Source organism: Pteropus medius, unplaced genomic scaffold, assembly GCF_902729225.1.
Source record: "Pteropus medius unplaced genomic scaffold, Ma_sr-lr_union100, whole genome shotgun sequence".
In the NCBI taxonomy this organism is placed as follows: Eukaryota; Metazoa; Chordata; class Mammalia; order Chiroptera; family Pteropodidae; genus Pteropus; species Pteropus medius.
In genome coordinates this window covers 14,083,490-14,099,935 of record NW_024349803.1, presented here as the reverse complement: position 1 = coordinate 14,099,935, position 16,446 = coordinate 14,083,490, and the positions used below count along the sequence as shown (strand labels likewise).

Below are 16,446 nucleotides of genomic sequence, written 5' to 3'. Positions count from 1 at the left end.
CAGTTAAAAATAAAGAAAACTCAAGCTCATTTGTGAACAAAGCTAATTTAATTCAATAAAATGTTATAGGGCTTTAAAAATCACCTTTTTATAACTATTCCAAAGGAATGACTAGAAAAACAAAGGTGTGACTAGGTAACTCACATTGCTAGATAGCAAACACCTGGAATGCCCAATTACAAGTGCAGCTGAATTCCAATTCGGCTGCAAGTGTAGACTGTTAGTCTTGGACCCTGGGCATGCCCCGTCTGGACAGTGTCATCAGTGTGTTGTGGACATGCAGCATGTGGAGAGACTGCACTGGCTGTCTCCTAGTCCTGACATGCTGGGATCTGACCACCAAATGTTAGATGGTTGCCACAGATCTTAGAGTCACCTATTCATTCATGAGGAGCTGGGTGAGGTTAACTGTCCTGGACCAGGGGGTCTGCATGACCCAGGTTGGTGTCCTAGCTCTTCTACTTGCTGTTTCATTTGGGGCAAGCCAGGGACCTTACTGGGACCTCAGTTTCCCCATATGTAACACTGAGATAATAAATCTCTACAGGGTTGTGAGGATCTGTGAGATATTACACATGAAAGAGTAACCTGTTAATGGAGTTGAAAACAAGCTGTGATTATTCTGAAGACCACTAAATACCTACATATCAGGAAGTTGGCAACTTTTTTCTGTTATCTTTATTTCCCTCTTTCGTATTCGTCATGAAGGCAGATGGAAATTTAAATATTCTGATTGGTAAAGGTCCTATGACTTAAAAGTTAAACTTCCCTCAATCTATGGATGCTGTGGGACACTGAGGCTGGCCAATTTGTGATGGGCCAGTCTAGATGGAGACATACTCCCCCACGTCCCCAGCCCTACCTTCCTGGATGCTGTTCTGCAGGTGGTTGACAATGGCCGCCAGGATAGTAGAGAGACTCATGACCTGGGCACACTGGGCCAAGCCAAGGGTGAAGAGTTCGTTCCAGCAGGCCCGCACCAGGCTGGTGTTGCAGTCCTGCCTGGGGACACAGAGGTGAGTGTGGGTGCGGGTGTGTGCTGGCACCTCTCCAAGCCCCAACATGCCCCAAACAAGTGGATTTGGCAAGTGAATGTTGAAGGTCTATGGTGTATCTAGGATCATTCTCCAAGAACACCACTAACTAAAAATCTCTTAGTTAAGTCCCTCTGAAGGTAAACTATTCTCTTCAGATTCTTTAAACTTAAGTAATGAAAAATCTTAATAGGCATGACTAAACTCTCATTTCCTACAGCCTTCTGAATCTGCAGCGGTCCTGGCGTGGTTATCTTGAGAGGCTGCAGTGATTACAGGACTAAGAGCTGAGTGTGGATTCTGAAGGGAAGCGACATACCCTACACCTGTGCTTGAGAAGAGCCTTGAAAGCCTGCAGAGGAGGAGCTGGGACGGTAGCAGGGAGGCGGCGGCCAGCCGAGACAGCTTTCAGCTCTGCCTTGGGTAATTTACACTCAGGATGGCATGGTCAGTACACTGCAAAACAGTCTGTCCTTATCTCAGATGCCCCCTGATGCAGCATGTCTCTACTTGTCCAGATTTCAGGACAACTCTTGCCTCTATTCCACTCCATCCATGGCTCCTAGCTCTAAATTCTCTGCATATGGTGAAGGTTTGAGGAACACTATCTTTGGCAACCACGGTCATAGGAAAATCGGGGCATAGGAACAAAAGAGAAGGGTCCTCAGAGATCTTCTAGGTCCTTCCCAGAGAGGGAAAAGCCCTTGCCCAAGGATACACAGAGAAAAAGGTTACTTACCCAAGTGCCTGAAAGGCTGGAATTGACCTGGCCCAGTGCATGGACAGGAAAAGCAGGCGGGATGCGGACTCGCAGATGTAGTGCACGTTGAGGTACTCTGGCATCGGACTGGGCATTGTCAGCTGGAGAAGGTACACAGCACAGGAAGTAAAAGAGGGATGGGATAGTTTGGTTTGTCAATATGAATCCCTCTCGTGTTTCAACATCATGGCAGCCAGAGTCACTGTTTCTGATGTTGAGGATCCTGTGTGGACCCTATGAAGTGTGCTTTCTTGTCCAGTGAAGTACAGTCTGATGGCCCTTAAAATGTAGAACGATGGGGAACCCCCCCAGCTTACCCATACAAACACATACTTTTCAACTCTTGCCACAACAAAACTGTTCTTTGTTTTAAGGCAATTCTATTTTGAGCCGCAGGTTCAAGTCCAAATCAAATTAGGAAATGGCTCAACTTCAAGGACTAGCAGACATTTGGTAGGTGGTGACCTCAAGGTAACAATGAGTAAAAGCTGAGCAGAAGCCCAGATGGTAGGAGAATGATATCTATCCCACGACCAGAATGTCTGGCCCGGGCTCCAGGAGCTCCATGGTCTAGAAGGAGCTCTAATGCCTTTGAAGCTAGAATCTCACTGGTGACCTGTGTCTTTGGCACCCTGGGGCAACTATGAGGTGGGACCCAATCTTCCTAAGTGACTGGCCAGATCTCTCCAGTAAATAATGCTGGGGGAACAAAAACTCAGTCTGGAGACCTTGAAACTAAGATGGTTTCAGGGAAGATGGAAATGTCCTACAGAAGTGAGGCCAGTGGGGCAGAGTGTACTTAAACCTATGAGGACCTCACAGCACTCTTCAAAGATATGAGATCTATTTTCTATGGCTCTAGAGCAGTGGTCCCCAACTTTTTGGCACCAGGGACCAGTGCTCTTATGAGAATCTAATGCCTGATAATCTGAGGTGGAGCTGAAGCAGTGATGCTAGTGCTGAGAAGAGGCTGCAAATACAGATGAAGCTTCGCTCACTTCCCTGCCGCTCACCTGCCATGCAGCCTGGTTCCTAATAGGCTACAGAACTGTACTGGTCTGTGGACCCCTGCTCTAGAGGGCAAAGTCAGGACCAATGGCTCCAGGGCATGAGGTCTTGGCTGCTTGTTGTTGGAGCAGAAAAAGGGGCCTGCCTGTGCTGGAGCCAGGTTGTCACTGGAAGGTGGAAGCCAAAGTAGTCAGCTATCAGCCCTCACTGGTCAGCACCACATAACCTCTCTGAACAATGACAGGCCATGCCTGCTTCAGAGCTACCTTCAGAGCCAAATGACACTGTGAGCAGAAGATGACCGAAACTGATTCATAATGGGAATGACGGTTCTGGAATATAATATCCTGATCAAATGCCACAACATGAAAATGAGCTCACTCTAAGTTTTGATTTTTAAATGAAGACCATCTTTGGTATACAGCCCATCTCCTACTGGGCTGGGGGCACGTGGTTAAGCTAAACACACTCACCTTAAATGTGACGTGAGTGTCTGAAAGGAGAGGGCCTTCAACCTCGATGATGGGTGTGGACTGGTCTCTGCTGATGACATGGATGCTTCCTCCTCCACTGGTGTCTATCCCGTCTGCCAGGCTTGGAGGCGAGGAGCTGTCTGTGGTATTAAGTGCTTTAGCTAAGGTATCAAATGCCCTGTGAGCAGAAATGAGGCAAGCAAGTGCTGTGAGTCTATAGCTTTTAGGGGAAAAAAAACTCTAGATGAGACGTTATTTAGAAAAACAATGCATTGGGGAAAGATAATTATATTCTACCTGCTAGGAGAAGGGATAACAATGAAAGTTATGTATTATCTATACATCATCTTGGGTACTAAACTATATATCATTTATTTTCACATGTAATTTCTATTTTTTACAACTATTCTGAGGCAGAATTCCCTGCATTTTATAGATATGAAAGCTGAGGCTAAGAGATGTTAAGTAAGTTTTCCAAGACATCCTACATGGTAAGTGGTAGAATCAGAAGTCTATCTAACTCAAACCCCATCCTCTTTCTATTAGATCTTGATCTTAATTTTGTTATCAGACTGCAGGTGAATGTGAGGACGAGTGCACTCATGACAAGATGGGCAGGAGTGGCTGTCCCAACAGAAAAGAAGCAAACACAAGATCCAGGCTTCAGAGAAGAAATATCCCCAATAGCCACTTGTAGACTTCTGGGACCAGCCAACATATCACCTACTCTCTACTTACCCTGATGGATTTAAACTCTAGATTCACTACTTCGAAGAAATACATATGAGAAAAATAGGCTAAAACAGAAATGGGAAAGGGGGTGAACTATTAATATTCAGGAACAACAAACAGTGACTGATATAAGTAACATCTGTCCACTGAAGGGTTTTCCCTTGCTTCCACTGAGTTACTCAACGTCCTTTTTCATTGTTTGGAATGAAAAGCAGTTTTGATTGTTTTATATCACATAAGTAGATCCACATTCTCATAGTTAAAATTTGAAAGGAGACAGGTGTGCAGGAGCACTGACAATTTTACAATTCTTAAGGAAATACGGAGTGGGTGTCAAAATGCCGCCACCCACCCTCACAATGTAGCAACTGTGTGTGCATATCAGTCAGGAGGGGGGCCTCCACCCTCATGGGCTCATACCGAGTAATCTCACTTGCAGACTGGTCCTCTGACTGCATTTCCGAAGTGTCGCCATTATTAAGGGATTCACTTAAATTGGCAAGGGAGGTTACTACATTTGCCAGTGTGCCCAGCGCTCCCTGGCTTGTTTCAGCCTATTAAACAAAAAAATAGTATCATTAAAAGATGAACACATATACATACACATAAAAGACTCTCAGGCTAATGAAGGTATAACATTGGTTTAAAAGCAGCTTCTCTGGGGGCATGACTACAACGGGCAGCATGAGTAAGATCTTTCTGGTGATGAGATAGTTCTATATCTTGATTGTGCTAGTAGTGACACAAATCTACACATGTAATAAAATGACAGAACAAAAAGATACAAACTGGACATTGCCAACATTTAAACTTTTGTGCTTCAAAAGATATTATCAAGAAAGTAAAAAGACACCACCCTACACAAGAAAATCCACAGAATGGGAGGAAATATTTGCAAATCATACATCTAATAATGGTTTAGTTGCCAGAATATGTAAAAAAGAATCACACAACTCAATAATAAAAAGATAAATAAGGGAGTTAAAAATGGGCGAAGGATTTAAGTAAACATTTCTTCAAAGATGATACATAAACAGCCAATAAGCACGTGAAAAGATACTCAACATCACTGGAAATGCAAAACAAAACCATGGTATCACTTCACACCCACTAGGACGGCAATAATCAAAAAGACAGACAACAGGAGGATGTAGAGAAATAGGCTTCTGCAAAAGGCCATCTTAGGATAAGGAGCTATTTTCTCAGCATGTCAGTAGTTTGCCATTGTGTGTACCATGGGGAAAATCTTAATAGAGAAGAGAAGCAAAGAACTTTTACCAAATTGAACTCTAGACCCTGTTATAATGACTACAATCAGTCAACCTCAACAGTTTCTGAAAAGCCATCAGCATCCCTAAAACGAATTACAGGAGGCTGAATGACAGGAAGTAAATCGAGGTGCAGAAGGCCATGCTTTCAACGTGGTCTCTGAAGGCCAAGAAGAAGGTGGGTGCACACATTTAGAGAAGCGTCTGTACCACAACATAAAAGTAGAGGAGAAGGCATAACATTACCTTAGAATCTGTGGCCAGGAGAACTGTACCATCCTCACGTATCAAAGGCTGCTGGATGTTCACAAGCATCCCTGGATCAAGAAGACCTGTTTGTCTATTTAAGACATAAAGAAACCCAGAGTGGCTTCCAACATTTAATGCACAGTATGATCATGCTATATTTCTGTCCCTTTCACATCTATAGAGATGTCTTAGTGGAAAAACTGACTAGACTCAGCCACCAAATGACTGAACACTCCCCACTCTTCTCTCTGCAATGAGATGTGCACACAGCCATGTCTACAGCCTGAGATGGATGACACACAGACGCACATCCCCAGAGATTCCATGCTGACCGTGGCCCCTCTGCCAAATAAAGTTAACTTGATCTTCAGAATATCATCAAGGCATTCTGAACTCTAGTTCTCCCTATAATACATTTGGATTTCTTGTTTTCCTTCTCTCTGTTCCTTTTAAATTAAATTCAACAGATTATATTTAAAAGAACATATAAGTTAACTTGTGGTACAACCTGGGACCATACTGGGACTTAGACCTTTGGTCTATACTGTGAAAAGGCTCCAGTCTTGAATTATAGAATAACTACATTCCTATATGAATAATGCCTAAACTACAGAACATTATCTGAGTTTCTGAGAAAGGAAAAGTTCTGCCCCCATCTTAAATCAGCCATCCTTAGGCCTGTCCAGAGGTTTGACTGGAGCAGCTCCAAAAAGAGTAGGATGAAGCAAGACAAGGCTGACAGCTGTGGCAGGCAGGTGGCAAGTTATAAAAGCCACCTTTCCAAGGACCACTGGTGCCTCCTCTAATAAGCAACAAAGGCTGACGGTAGTGTTGGGCTCTGTCAAAATAAGGACTAACCTTGTTCCATCTTTATCTGCCACAAATGTGGGAGTGGCTATCAGAGGACTTCTCAGGTCTTTCCGGATATAGATTTTCTCAGTCGAAGCAGCACAATTGCTTGGTTTCTCCCGTTGCACATCAAAGGGCTTCCGTTCACTCTGTACAGCTTAAATCACAACATAAATAGTCATGTTTAGAGGAAACACAGGAATCAATAAAAACCATATCCTTCATGATTAAAGTAAGGGGGTCTTCCTTAGAAAGTCTAGCTCAATTTTCACAGTGAACTTGTCAGTCAAAGGAGAGAAAGGTTCAAAGCCAAACAATGCCATGTCAAATCTAAAGGGAGTGAAAAGAGCTCAAGATGGTGGGTACTGACTGCGAAGAACTGCAGCCTGGCATCTGCATGGCCTTGCGGGGGCCTGCACAGCCCTCTGGGTTTTCAATTCTTACTTGCTATAAAAAGGGATTCTCTCCAGGATGAAAAACACCAATCTTCAAGTGGGTTCCTAACAGAGAGCTTGACCAATGCCACACATTGTAGAGAAACAATTCTGATGTACAACTCAAGCCTACATGACTCCTGTAAACTTGTTTAACGGTGTCAATTTCCTAACACCCTAGCAACCTCTCCCTTCAGCAATCTGGTATAAGGACAGGTATATGTTCCAGAAATAACTGAAGAAAATATAGACTTTTTTAAAAATAAAGAATGACTGAGCCTCAGATCCAATATGTAAGTAAGGTAAGGGGTTCAATTTCACAGAGGAAGATCCTGTGGCTGAGGCTACATGTCTTTCTCAGGCCTCATAGCTCCTAAGTGACAGATCTGGGGTTTGATCTAGTATTAGCTTTACTCCAAAGCCTGTGTTCACCGCACTCCACAGTGCTGCCTCCCGATTTATCTGGAGTAGGTTTCCGTACACATCATGGGAACTGACGAATCCCAGCAGCGCTGGTGCCAAAGCAACTACCTGAGAGCCAGAAGGTAAACTAAAATGAAGCCCGAGTGGATATTTTTTTCTTGTATTTTAAAGCCAGGTACAGAAACTTATTTTAATAGACTCATGCTCACTTTCTCCCTCCTTGTTAACCCATGTGGTTTCTTTAATACTGTTACTCACATTCCATTTTCATGCCCATCTCTAAGCATTTTTTCAGCCGGCAAAACTGACAGCGGTTCCGGTGGTGCTTATTGATAATGCAGTCTTGGTTGCTCCGGCAGCTGTAGGTCAAATTTTTCCTTACGCTCCTTTTGAAGAAACCTTTGCAACCTTCACAACTGACAGCCCCATAGTGACGGCCTGAAAAGATGGAGCGCATGAAGTGGTTCACCAAGGAAAAAGGTGACTTGTCGTCACAGGCCCTGTCTTTAAGGCAAGTCTATCAAAGTAACTGGTATACAGTTAAGATGCTGGCACCATGTGGACAACTACAAGCCTGGACACTAAACATGGTACCCTGGTCCTTCACATAATTTCTCTACAATCTTTATAGTAGCCTTGTGAGGTCATGATAAAAAAATTTAAGTTCAGACAGGTTATGTGACAGCTGGTAAATGGCATGACCTTAATGCTCTTAGTATCCAAAGGACCTACCATAAATAAGAGCTGATGGGGGATGGCTGAACTATACTGTCCTCTGCATGCATCTGGTCGTAGCTCTGCAGACCTAGGCTTGTGAGGCTACTCGGCTCCCCTGTCCTGCCAAGTGTGGCAGGCAGCAAACACATGTGCTGCTTTAGCACACAGGGTCTTACTCCTACATTTATTCCTCCTGTGGAATCACATCCTGGGCTCCAGATCTCCCCTGGGGGAGCAGAATGATGACAGGAAGCAGCACAGGGACTAAACTGCACAGGTCCAAGGTGAAGGAAGGTTGCCATGTGGTTCACTTGGGTTAGCTAGTTAAACCCTTTTGGAAACACAGTCCTAGAAATACATTTATTAAACACAGCTCTTTTTTTCTAATCTTGGTTACTTTGATGTCTCTAACTTCTCATCACCAATGACATTAAAAAGAGCCCTCCGCTTCAGTTTATCCTTCTTATTCTTAGTTTCACAAAATGTTTCCACACGCATTATATCTTATTTGTTCTCAGCTAGGACTGATGATAGATAGGCTCACCTGGGTTAGTCCTATGTAACCAAATATCTTAGTTATGTTGCTGGGAGGACACATTTCACAGGATCATCATTTACAGCAGTTACAGAGCATCCCACTGTCCTAAGCTCCAGCATGCAGAGCCATTCCCCAAGGGTGCATGTGGAGGGTGGTCTTTAAGAACAGTCCTGCTAAAATTACCTACCAAGTAGACATCGTATTTCCTTCTGTGCATGTTATTTCTTTGGGCTCTCTAGCCCTTAAAGTGAACCATAATATCTGCAGACAGTGGCACTGTGAGCCTGACTAGGCTGTTCCTTTAAGCTCGAAAAGGGACTGAAAAATGAGAAAGTCAAGCAGATTCTGTAGCCCCTCTGTTATGTTCATGCTTCATTCATGTGTCGTAAGCTTTGCAGAGTGCCTCTCCTTGCTGAGCAAGAAGGTGGAGATATAGAGATGGAGAAGTCAGACATGGTTCTTGCTCTAACAAAGAGAGCACTTTCTAGTGGGGAAGACAGGCCTGTAAGAATCAATTAAAAGAGAATGCAACAAAAGCTCAGCGAGGTCTGTACAAAAGGGGGATGAGGATAGAGGCAGCAGGGGTGAGGGCTTCAGAGAAGGGGTGAGATGGGCTGGGTTTATCAGGATAAGGGGCAGAAGCAGAGGCAGGACACCCCTGAGAAGGCAAGTGGTGTCACGAGCTGGGACAGGGAGTGGAGCTTCAGTAGATGCTTGCCTGGGGCTGTTTTCCCAAGAGTCCTAGTCCAGCCTTCTTCTTCTTCTTCTTTTTTTTTTTAAAACAACAACAACAACAAAAACCAACCAACCAAACAAAAACAGGATCACAAAGTATCCAAAGTTACTGTGAATTTTCTGACCACGGAATAAAGTGGAACCAAGCAGCCATCACAAAACTCAGGTCTATGCTCCTAGAATCACTGGAACTATAAATTTATTAAATATTTTTCCATTCCTCCCTGATTTCACTTATTTTCTACACTCTCCAGTTTTAGCAGGCCAAAGTCTGAACTTTTGAGCCAGACATATTCTCCAGTCTTCTTGTACCCAAATACTAACCATGCAAGCCCAAGAACTCTGACCTGAAGACACCATGGGTGTGGATATTAAACTCTCTGGGCCCTGGCTCCACCAGCTGGAATGCCCTTCTGCTTTACCCAACATGCATGCACTCAACCTCCAAGGCTTACAGATATCCTGACCCTGGGACTCCAGCCAGAATCACATGCTCCCTCCACCTCTGTTTCAGCAGTTTGTCACACTAGGTTACAGTGAGGGGATGACTGAGACAGTTAATAGTTAGGATGAAGGGGGAATAAATAACACATTTTGTGAAATAGCAAAGCATTGTGCAAATACTGACTAAAGAAGTGATTACTTTCTTAGTAGCACATACATATCCAACACTTAACCAAGATTTACAGATCACAAAAAGTTTTGTGACTTTTCCTTTTGATTCTAATAATGTGACAAACTGGTTTCCATATGTATATATAAAACCATTACCCCAGTAATAAAGTGGAATTCATGAAACCTATAAACCGATAGAAAATATTTTCTCTCCATTACTCCCCGCAATTGCCAATTTGGTTCATGATGCTGGTCCATGCTGCGCACCTAGAATATCCTAGGATTACTTACCAGAGGCTTTGTCACCACAGACCACACAGTACTCTATCACCTGGGGCCGCTGGACATCGGTCTTCCCCAACAAACGCTCCACAGAAGCAGAGTCCGTGACGATCTAAGAAGAAATCAGGAAATAAGCAGGATGCTAATTAAAAACCAGACTGCTAAGCAAAGTAATATTTTTAACTGTAAATTCCTAATCTTGGGTTTCTAAGCAGAACTCTGGGCGGAACTGGGAAAATTCCACCTGACAACTTAATCTGACATTCGGAATGGCCTTGCTGCTCATCTGGACTGCATCCCTTCACCGGGAAGGGGCGGGTGTTGTCCAGGGTCAGGCACTGGTTTTCACTGATCTGCTCTATGTGGCTATCTCAACTACCCAGGATTGGGGGCCCTGTGGGGAATCACACACAGAAGCTCCAACATAAAGATACTGAAGTCTTTCAGGCTGCCTCTCTATTCCCATGAAACAGCTTGAAAGTATGCGAAGAGGTATATTTGGCAGAGAAATAATCAAGCCTTGTTAGTTAAATAAGTAGGTCTCTCATTGAGGTATATCTGAGTGGACTAAAATAGGTCACTTCCAAAACCTGCTATTTCTCCTTCATTTGTAGGTGGCTTTCTAGATGACAAATAATGCTACTCGTTTAGAAGAATACTGTTGATACCAATATGAGAGTGAAAAACAGCTATTAAAAATAATGTATCAAATATAAGCCTTAAAAATGATTTATGTACGGTGGGACTATATAGAGAAATCATTATGTAGAACGACCTCCTGTAAAACATGCAACAAAATCAACAGCCATCCTTTCACAAACAAGGAGTAGTCAAAATAAGCAGGTAGGAATTCTGATTTCAGATGATCAGAATGTACTCTGAGAAAGGAAGGATGACGTAGTATTTACTAACTACACTATGAGGTGTCTCAAAAGTACAGTTCTGAAAATTGAAAGCTGAATATATTGGTGTTATGAACCCAGCTCTATCAGAAGAAAAAATATCCTTTCCTTCCTTAATTTTCCCCACAGTAGAAAGTCTGCCTCCAAACACATGGATTCTTAGCAGCACCGTTCACAGTAGCCAAAAGGTAGAAGCAATTCAAGTGTTCATCAACAGATGACTGGATAAACAAAGTGTGGTATAAATATACAATGGAATATTAGCCTTAGAAAGGAAAGAAATGCTACAGCATGAATGAATCTTCAAAACATTATGCTAAGTAAAATAAGCCATTCACAAAAGGACAAATATTATAGATTCCACTTATATGAGGTCCCTAGAGTAGTTAAATTCATATAGACAGAAAGCAGAATGGTGGTTACCAGGCGATGGGGAAGGAGGGAAAGAGGAATTAGTATTTAAAAAGTACAAAGTTGCTGTTTGGGAATATGAAAAGGGTTCTGTGGATGCATGCTGGTGATGGCTGCAAAACAATGTGAATTTACTTAATGCCATTGAATTGTACACTTTAAAATGATTAAGATGGTAAATTTTGTTATATTTGACCACAAAGTTTAAAAAAATTAAAATTTAAAAACAAGCAAAAACATGAATTCCAACTTGTCCCTGACTAAACATGCTCCATGCTTGGCCACCATGGGAAACTTCTCTCCAGTCTCTGTTCCTTTAAGTGCTGGGCTTAGAAATTCAGTGCTTCCCAACAACTCTGCTTTCCTTCAAGCCCTTGCTCTTCTGTCGACACCTGCCCCTGATCCCATTCTGTCCTGCCAGAGTAGGGAAAAGAGGGGTAGAGATGGAGATGAGAACTGAGGGGCCCAGAGGCAGCAGTTTACAGGAGCAGTAAGGACACAATGAAGAACTGGACCAAGCCCAATTATCTAGACAAGGCTGAGGTAAGTTAGGGACAAGTCAGTCCTTGTCTGACTGTGGTCAGCCCTAGGTGGTACCCCTGAAATATCTTAGGCCAAGGGTTGTCACTGTGTGGCCTTAGCTAAGAACAATTTTCCAGTGGCCTCAGTGCCAGCTTGCTCATGCCAGTCTTCCATGGGCCACTGATTTTTCCTGGCTCAACTTCTATCCCATCTAAGCACTGCAGTTGGCTGCCGTCCGGGTCATACCATTCATTTGCTGATTTTTTACTTTAGCTAAAGCAGCAATCTGCCATGTTTGCCAGTCCCCAAAGGACCTTCTAGAGATGGATTTGGCCTTCGAGGCAGAGGTTAGAGTTTGTCCAATAACAGAAGTGCCGAAACAAATGCCTGTCTACAGGCCTTACCTGGATCCTGCCAGGGACAAGGTTGTCTGAGGTGGTGAATATGAGCTGTTTGGCACTGGATGTCTCTGGGGAAGCCAGGATCACCTTCCCAGTTCCAGCTCCATCTGGGCTGGTCAAGATGAACTGCTGCTTGGGGGATCCGGACGCGTCCACTGCGGTGACTATCTGGATCTTCTGTCCTGTCTGCTGGTCTGTTACAATCTATAAGACACAACATGGAGGCTGCTCTCACGGAAAGTTGTGCGGCTCGTGCACTTGCAGGTGGTGCTCAAAGCAATGACTGCCTAGCGCTGTCCCGGAGTCAATGCTGGTCCAAGATGCAGTTTCACCAGTGCACGGTGAAATGAGAAAAATAAAACAACAGTCAGCTTTTCAGAAACCAATTTTCAAAGCTAACTTTATTCTAGGTTGTTATCATTCCACTATTTTTAGAACTAAAATGCCCCTTGGGGGTCGAAAAGGGGAAACTGGATGAAGGTGACACGAACTTCCAATGATAAGATAAGTAAGTCCTGGAGATGTAATGTACAATATGATTATTAAGAAATTATGATTACTAAGAGTTCTCATTATAAGGAAAAAATGCACTTTTTCTTTTTTCTATATCTATATGAGATGATGGATGTTAACTAAACTTACTGTGGTAATCGCTTCACAATATATGTAAGTCAAGTCATTATGCTGTATATCTTAAACTTATACAGTGCTGTATGTCAATTATATCCCAATAAAACTCTAAATAGAAAAGCCCTTTCTTTCATAAAATGAAGACAGTAATAAATAGTAGATGATAGGTTTAATTTTAAAAAATAATATCCCTGTCCTGGGCATAATACAAAATGTGAACAACTCCTGACTTTTTTGAAATGCTACTGATCAATAAAATGCAAAAATCTGGAAACAACAGCTTTAAAGAAGGGTTGTTTCTGAAGGGAAGGTCCTGTAAATAATCTTGCTTTGGGGTGACAGAACACAGGGAGTCCCTTGCTGACATACACCCAACCTCTCCCACTTCCTGATTCTAAACGATGACACCTGATTCTGGACTGCATCCCAAGGGCCAGCATAGAGCCTGGCACCCAGAAAGAAGATTTTAATAGACTGTGGAAGCACTGAAAGCAGTGGGTGACTTCCACAGAAGTCCTGACTCTGATTCTGCCAGGGGCTCCTACCATTCAGGAGCCCAGATGTCAGAGCCCGCCTCTTCCCAGAGTCCCAGTCTAAGTGCATCATCAGTCACAATTACAATAGTTGCTATGGTGAGAGTGACTTCTCTTATTCCCACTCATAAAGTTCTTTGAAGCTGTTCTAGTCCTCGTCTTGCCTCTTGCCCAGGCTAAGTGCCCAGCTTAGAGGACTGCCCACCGTCTCCCTGAAGACACCAGCAGGCTCTCACTGCAAGCCCGAGTCTTGGGGTTGTCATCACTGGGTGTTGAACAAAGGGAAATGTGTTGTGTCTCTGGCTGGAACTTACTTCCCTACAGCAAGCATATTTATGGGCAGATGTGGCATTTGTGCCACATCTTGATACATGTTGCTTTGTGATTTGCAATTCCATGGTTGGACAGGAAACTCACATAGTCTAATACAAGAGCTCTGCCAACTGTTCAATATGGAAAACCAGACAATACTGGTTGTTCAAAGAAAAATAAAGGCAGGAAAGATACAATTACTTAGCACATGTTTACTGAGCACCCGTTATGTGTCAAGCACTGTTCCTAGTACTAGGAACAGTGATGTGAACACCATAAAGGTCCTACCTAGTGGAACTAACCTTCTAGCAGAGGAAAGAGACCACGAACACTCATATTACAGAATGTCAGTCAGTGTAAGTGCCATGGAAAAAAAATTAAAAAGCAGAGTAAACGGACAGAACGTGACATAGGGAAGGAGTCGAGGGGGGATATTTAGGAAGAAAGACCTCTGAGGGAGTGACACTGAGTAAAGATCTGAATGAAGCAAGAGAGGAAGATGTGCCAAGAGATGTGGCAAAGTGTTACAGGCTGAGGGCATAGTAAGTGCAAGACCAGAAAGAACACAGACTGGGGACAGAAGAAGCAAAAACAAATCCTTAGCTGATGGCTGGGCACAGATCCCAGTAAATTATCATTTCCAACTGAAAGGTCAAAAGATCTTTAAGTCTGAAGAACAGATTTAGAGAAGGAAAAACAGTACCTTTCATTGTTATAGTTTGTGGCATACCCAGAGTCCCCTGGAACAGCAAAACATGAGAGAAAAAACCTTGTAAAAAGAATTCTCTTTCAAAAACCTTTCCTAGCATTGCTCAACTGAAAGACTGCAGAGTGGTTGACAAACCCTTCTTCTCTCAGGGGCCACAGAAGGGACTCCTGCACAATGGCCTTCGAAAGGTCTTTATCACATTGAAATCCGAGTTAAACGTCTGACTTCCTTTTCATGTCTATCAATTCTTATTTCCTTCTTAAACTGTTGTCTCTGTTAACAAACAAAATAGTCATGTGATTGAGGGGACTTTTAGATTACCAACTACGACCATGGGAAGGCTAGTTAAAAGTGCTTCATCCTTGGTGTGTTCAGAAATAACGCATGCTGTGCCTGAACACACGGTAATTTTCATGTCATTTTATGCTATTCTCCAGTCCTCTTGGTGAGCAAGGCATGTATGAAGCTGGGGAGGTGGTGGGAGTTAGGAATGACGGGGTCTCAGACAGGTACAGTTTGCTCTTGGTGGCTGTATAAGATATCCACCCCACCCCCGCCCGCCAAGGATTCGGGCTGGCATGAGTTCAATGAATTATTTACAAAGATTTAAAAATCTTTTTATCTTTCCCTCCCAAAACGCTTGTATTTTCCATTCAGAGAGAGCATCTCTGTGAAAAAATTAAAAATGTAAGCAGAAAAAAAAAAAATTCCCCAAACACACTATTAGAACCACAGGGTGGCTATCAAGCAAACCAAGACCTTGCTAACAAACACAGAGCAGGTAGACTCCTGTTTAATGAGACCAAGGAAACATGAAATTGAGAAGATGTATCCAGGCTCATTTAACATTTAAGTCTCCTGTGGAGGAGGGGAGGAGAGGTGTTGTGGGTCCTTAAAAGAGATGGTTAAGTCCTAACTCCAAGAGCTCTGAATGTGACCTTATTTAGAAACAGGACCTTTGCAGATGTAATCAAGTTAGAATGAGGCCATACTGGATTGGGGTAGGCCCTAATCCAATGACTGGTGTCCTTATAAGAAGGCCATGCGATGATGAAGACAGATTCCTAAAAACCCTGTAGTTTCCATTGCACAATTTTGCATAGTGTGTGAAGTTTTAGGAATGCATATGCCACATTTAGCAAAGCTGACTGTATTCTACTAGCTCAAGATCCCCTCTAGTTCTACCCCCAAAGGACCTCAATGTGACCTGACACAGTGAGTGCCATTCTCCTCCATATTACACACTCTGTTTCAGCCAGGCCGGGCTCATTATTTCTGTTATAAAAAACAGCCTGCAAATTTACTGTCTGAAGGCAAAAATCAGCCACTGGATAACTTTTATTCGACTTCCTTTCCAAAGTTTAAAAATTTTAAAAATTGGGTGCCAACATCTAAAATAGAATATTTCTCATAAACATCAGATCTAAGTTCTCTTGACAAACTGGAAGCTTTGGCTACCCAAATTCCTCCATGTCATTGGCTGGCTGGGTGTGGCTACCTCTTTAGATGGGGAACAGGCTCTTTGGTTCACCCCAATCCCCACCTTGCCCACCTGATCCTGTGAACACCTGAGTTTATGATCCTGAGATAGGGCTTTGCAGCTGAAGCCACAGATGGAATGCTTGTTCTACTGCTTCCCAGCTGTGTCACCATGGAGCAGTTATATGAGCCTTCTAAGCCTCTGTTACGTATCTATAAAAAAGGATTACTAGGAAAGTGAAACGATATGATGTTTGCGAAAATACTTAGTACATTGCCCAGAACATAACAGAATCTTGATAAAAGTAATTCCTTCCTCTAAGCTCTCATATGCTTCTCTCTTCACGTGGGCATTCCTGTCTTAGCCCTTTCAGCTCATCAAATCTCTCTCTCCCAGTGAGAAAATCAAGACTACTATGGCTCGTTCACT

At 43.1% G+C, this 16,446-nt stretch overlaps 1 protein-coding gene across 2 annotated transcripts in view; it reads right to left on the bottom strand.

Moving 5' to 3' along the window:
* The window catches only part of NR2C2 (nuclear receptor subfamily 2 group C member 2), a 76,743-nt gene that overhangs the window by 10,410 nt on the left and 49,887 nt on the right, over positions 1 to 16,446 (bottom strand). For both annotated transcript variants that reach the window (XM_039837369.1, XM_039837368.1), the window contains exons 3-11: positions 12,357 to 12,557; positions 10,127 to 10,229; positions 7,489 to 7,668; positions 6,383 to 6,530; positions 5,522 to 5,615; positions 4,428 to 4,561; positions 3,276 to 3,453; positions 1,774 to 1,895; positions 863 to 1,002 (exon numbers count right to left, since the gene is read on the bottom strand). In XM_039837369.1, the coding sequence (XP_039693303.1) occupies positions 863 to 1,002; positions 1,774 to 1,895; positions 3,276 to 3,453; positions 4,428 to 4,561; positions 5,522 to 5,615; positions 6,383 to 6,530; positions 7,489 to 7,668; positions 10,127 to 10,229; positions 12,357 to 12,557 (1,300 nt within the window). The remainder of the gene's footprint in view (positions 1 to 862; positions 1,003 to 1,773; positions 1,896 to 3,275; positions 3,454 to 4,427; positions 4,562 to 5,521; positions 5,616 to 6,382; positions 6,531 to 7,488; positions 7,669 to 10,126; positions 10,230 to 12,356; positions 12,558 to 16,446) is intronic.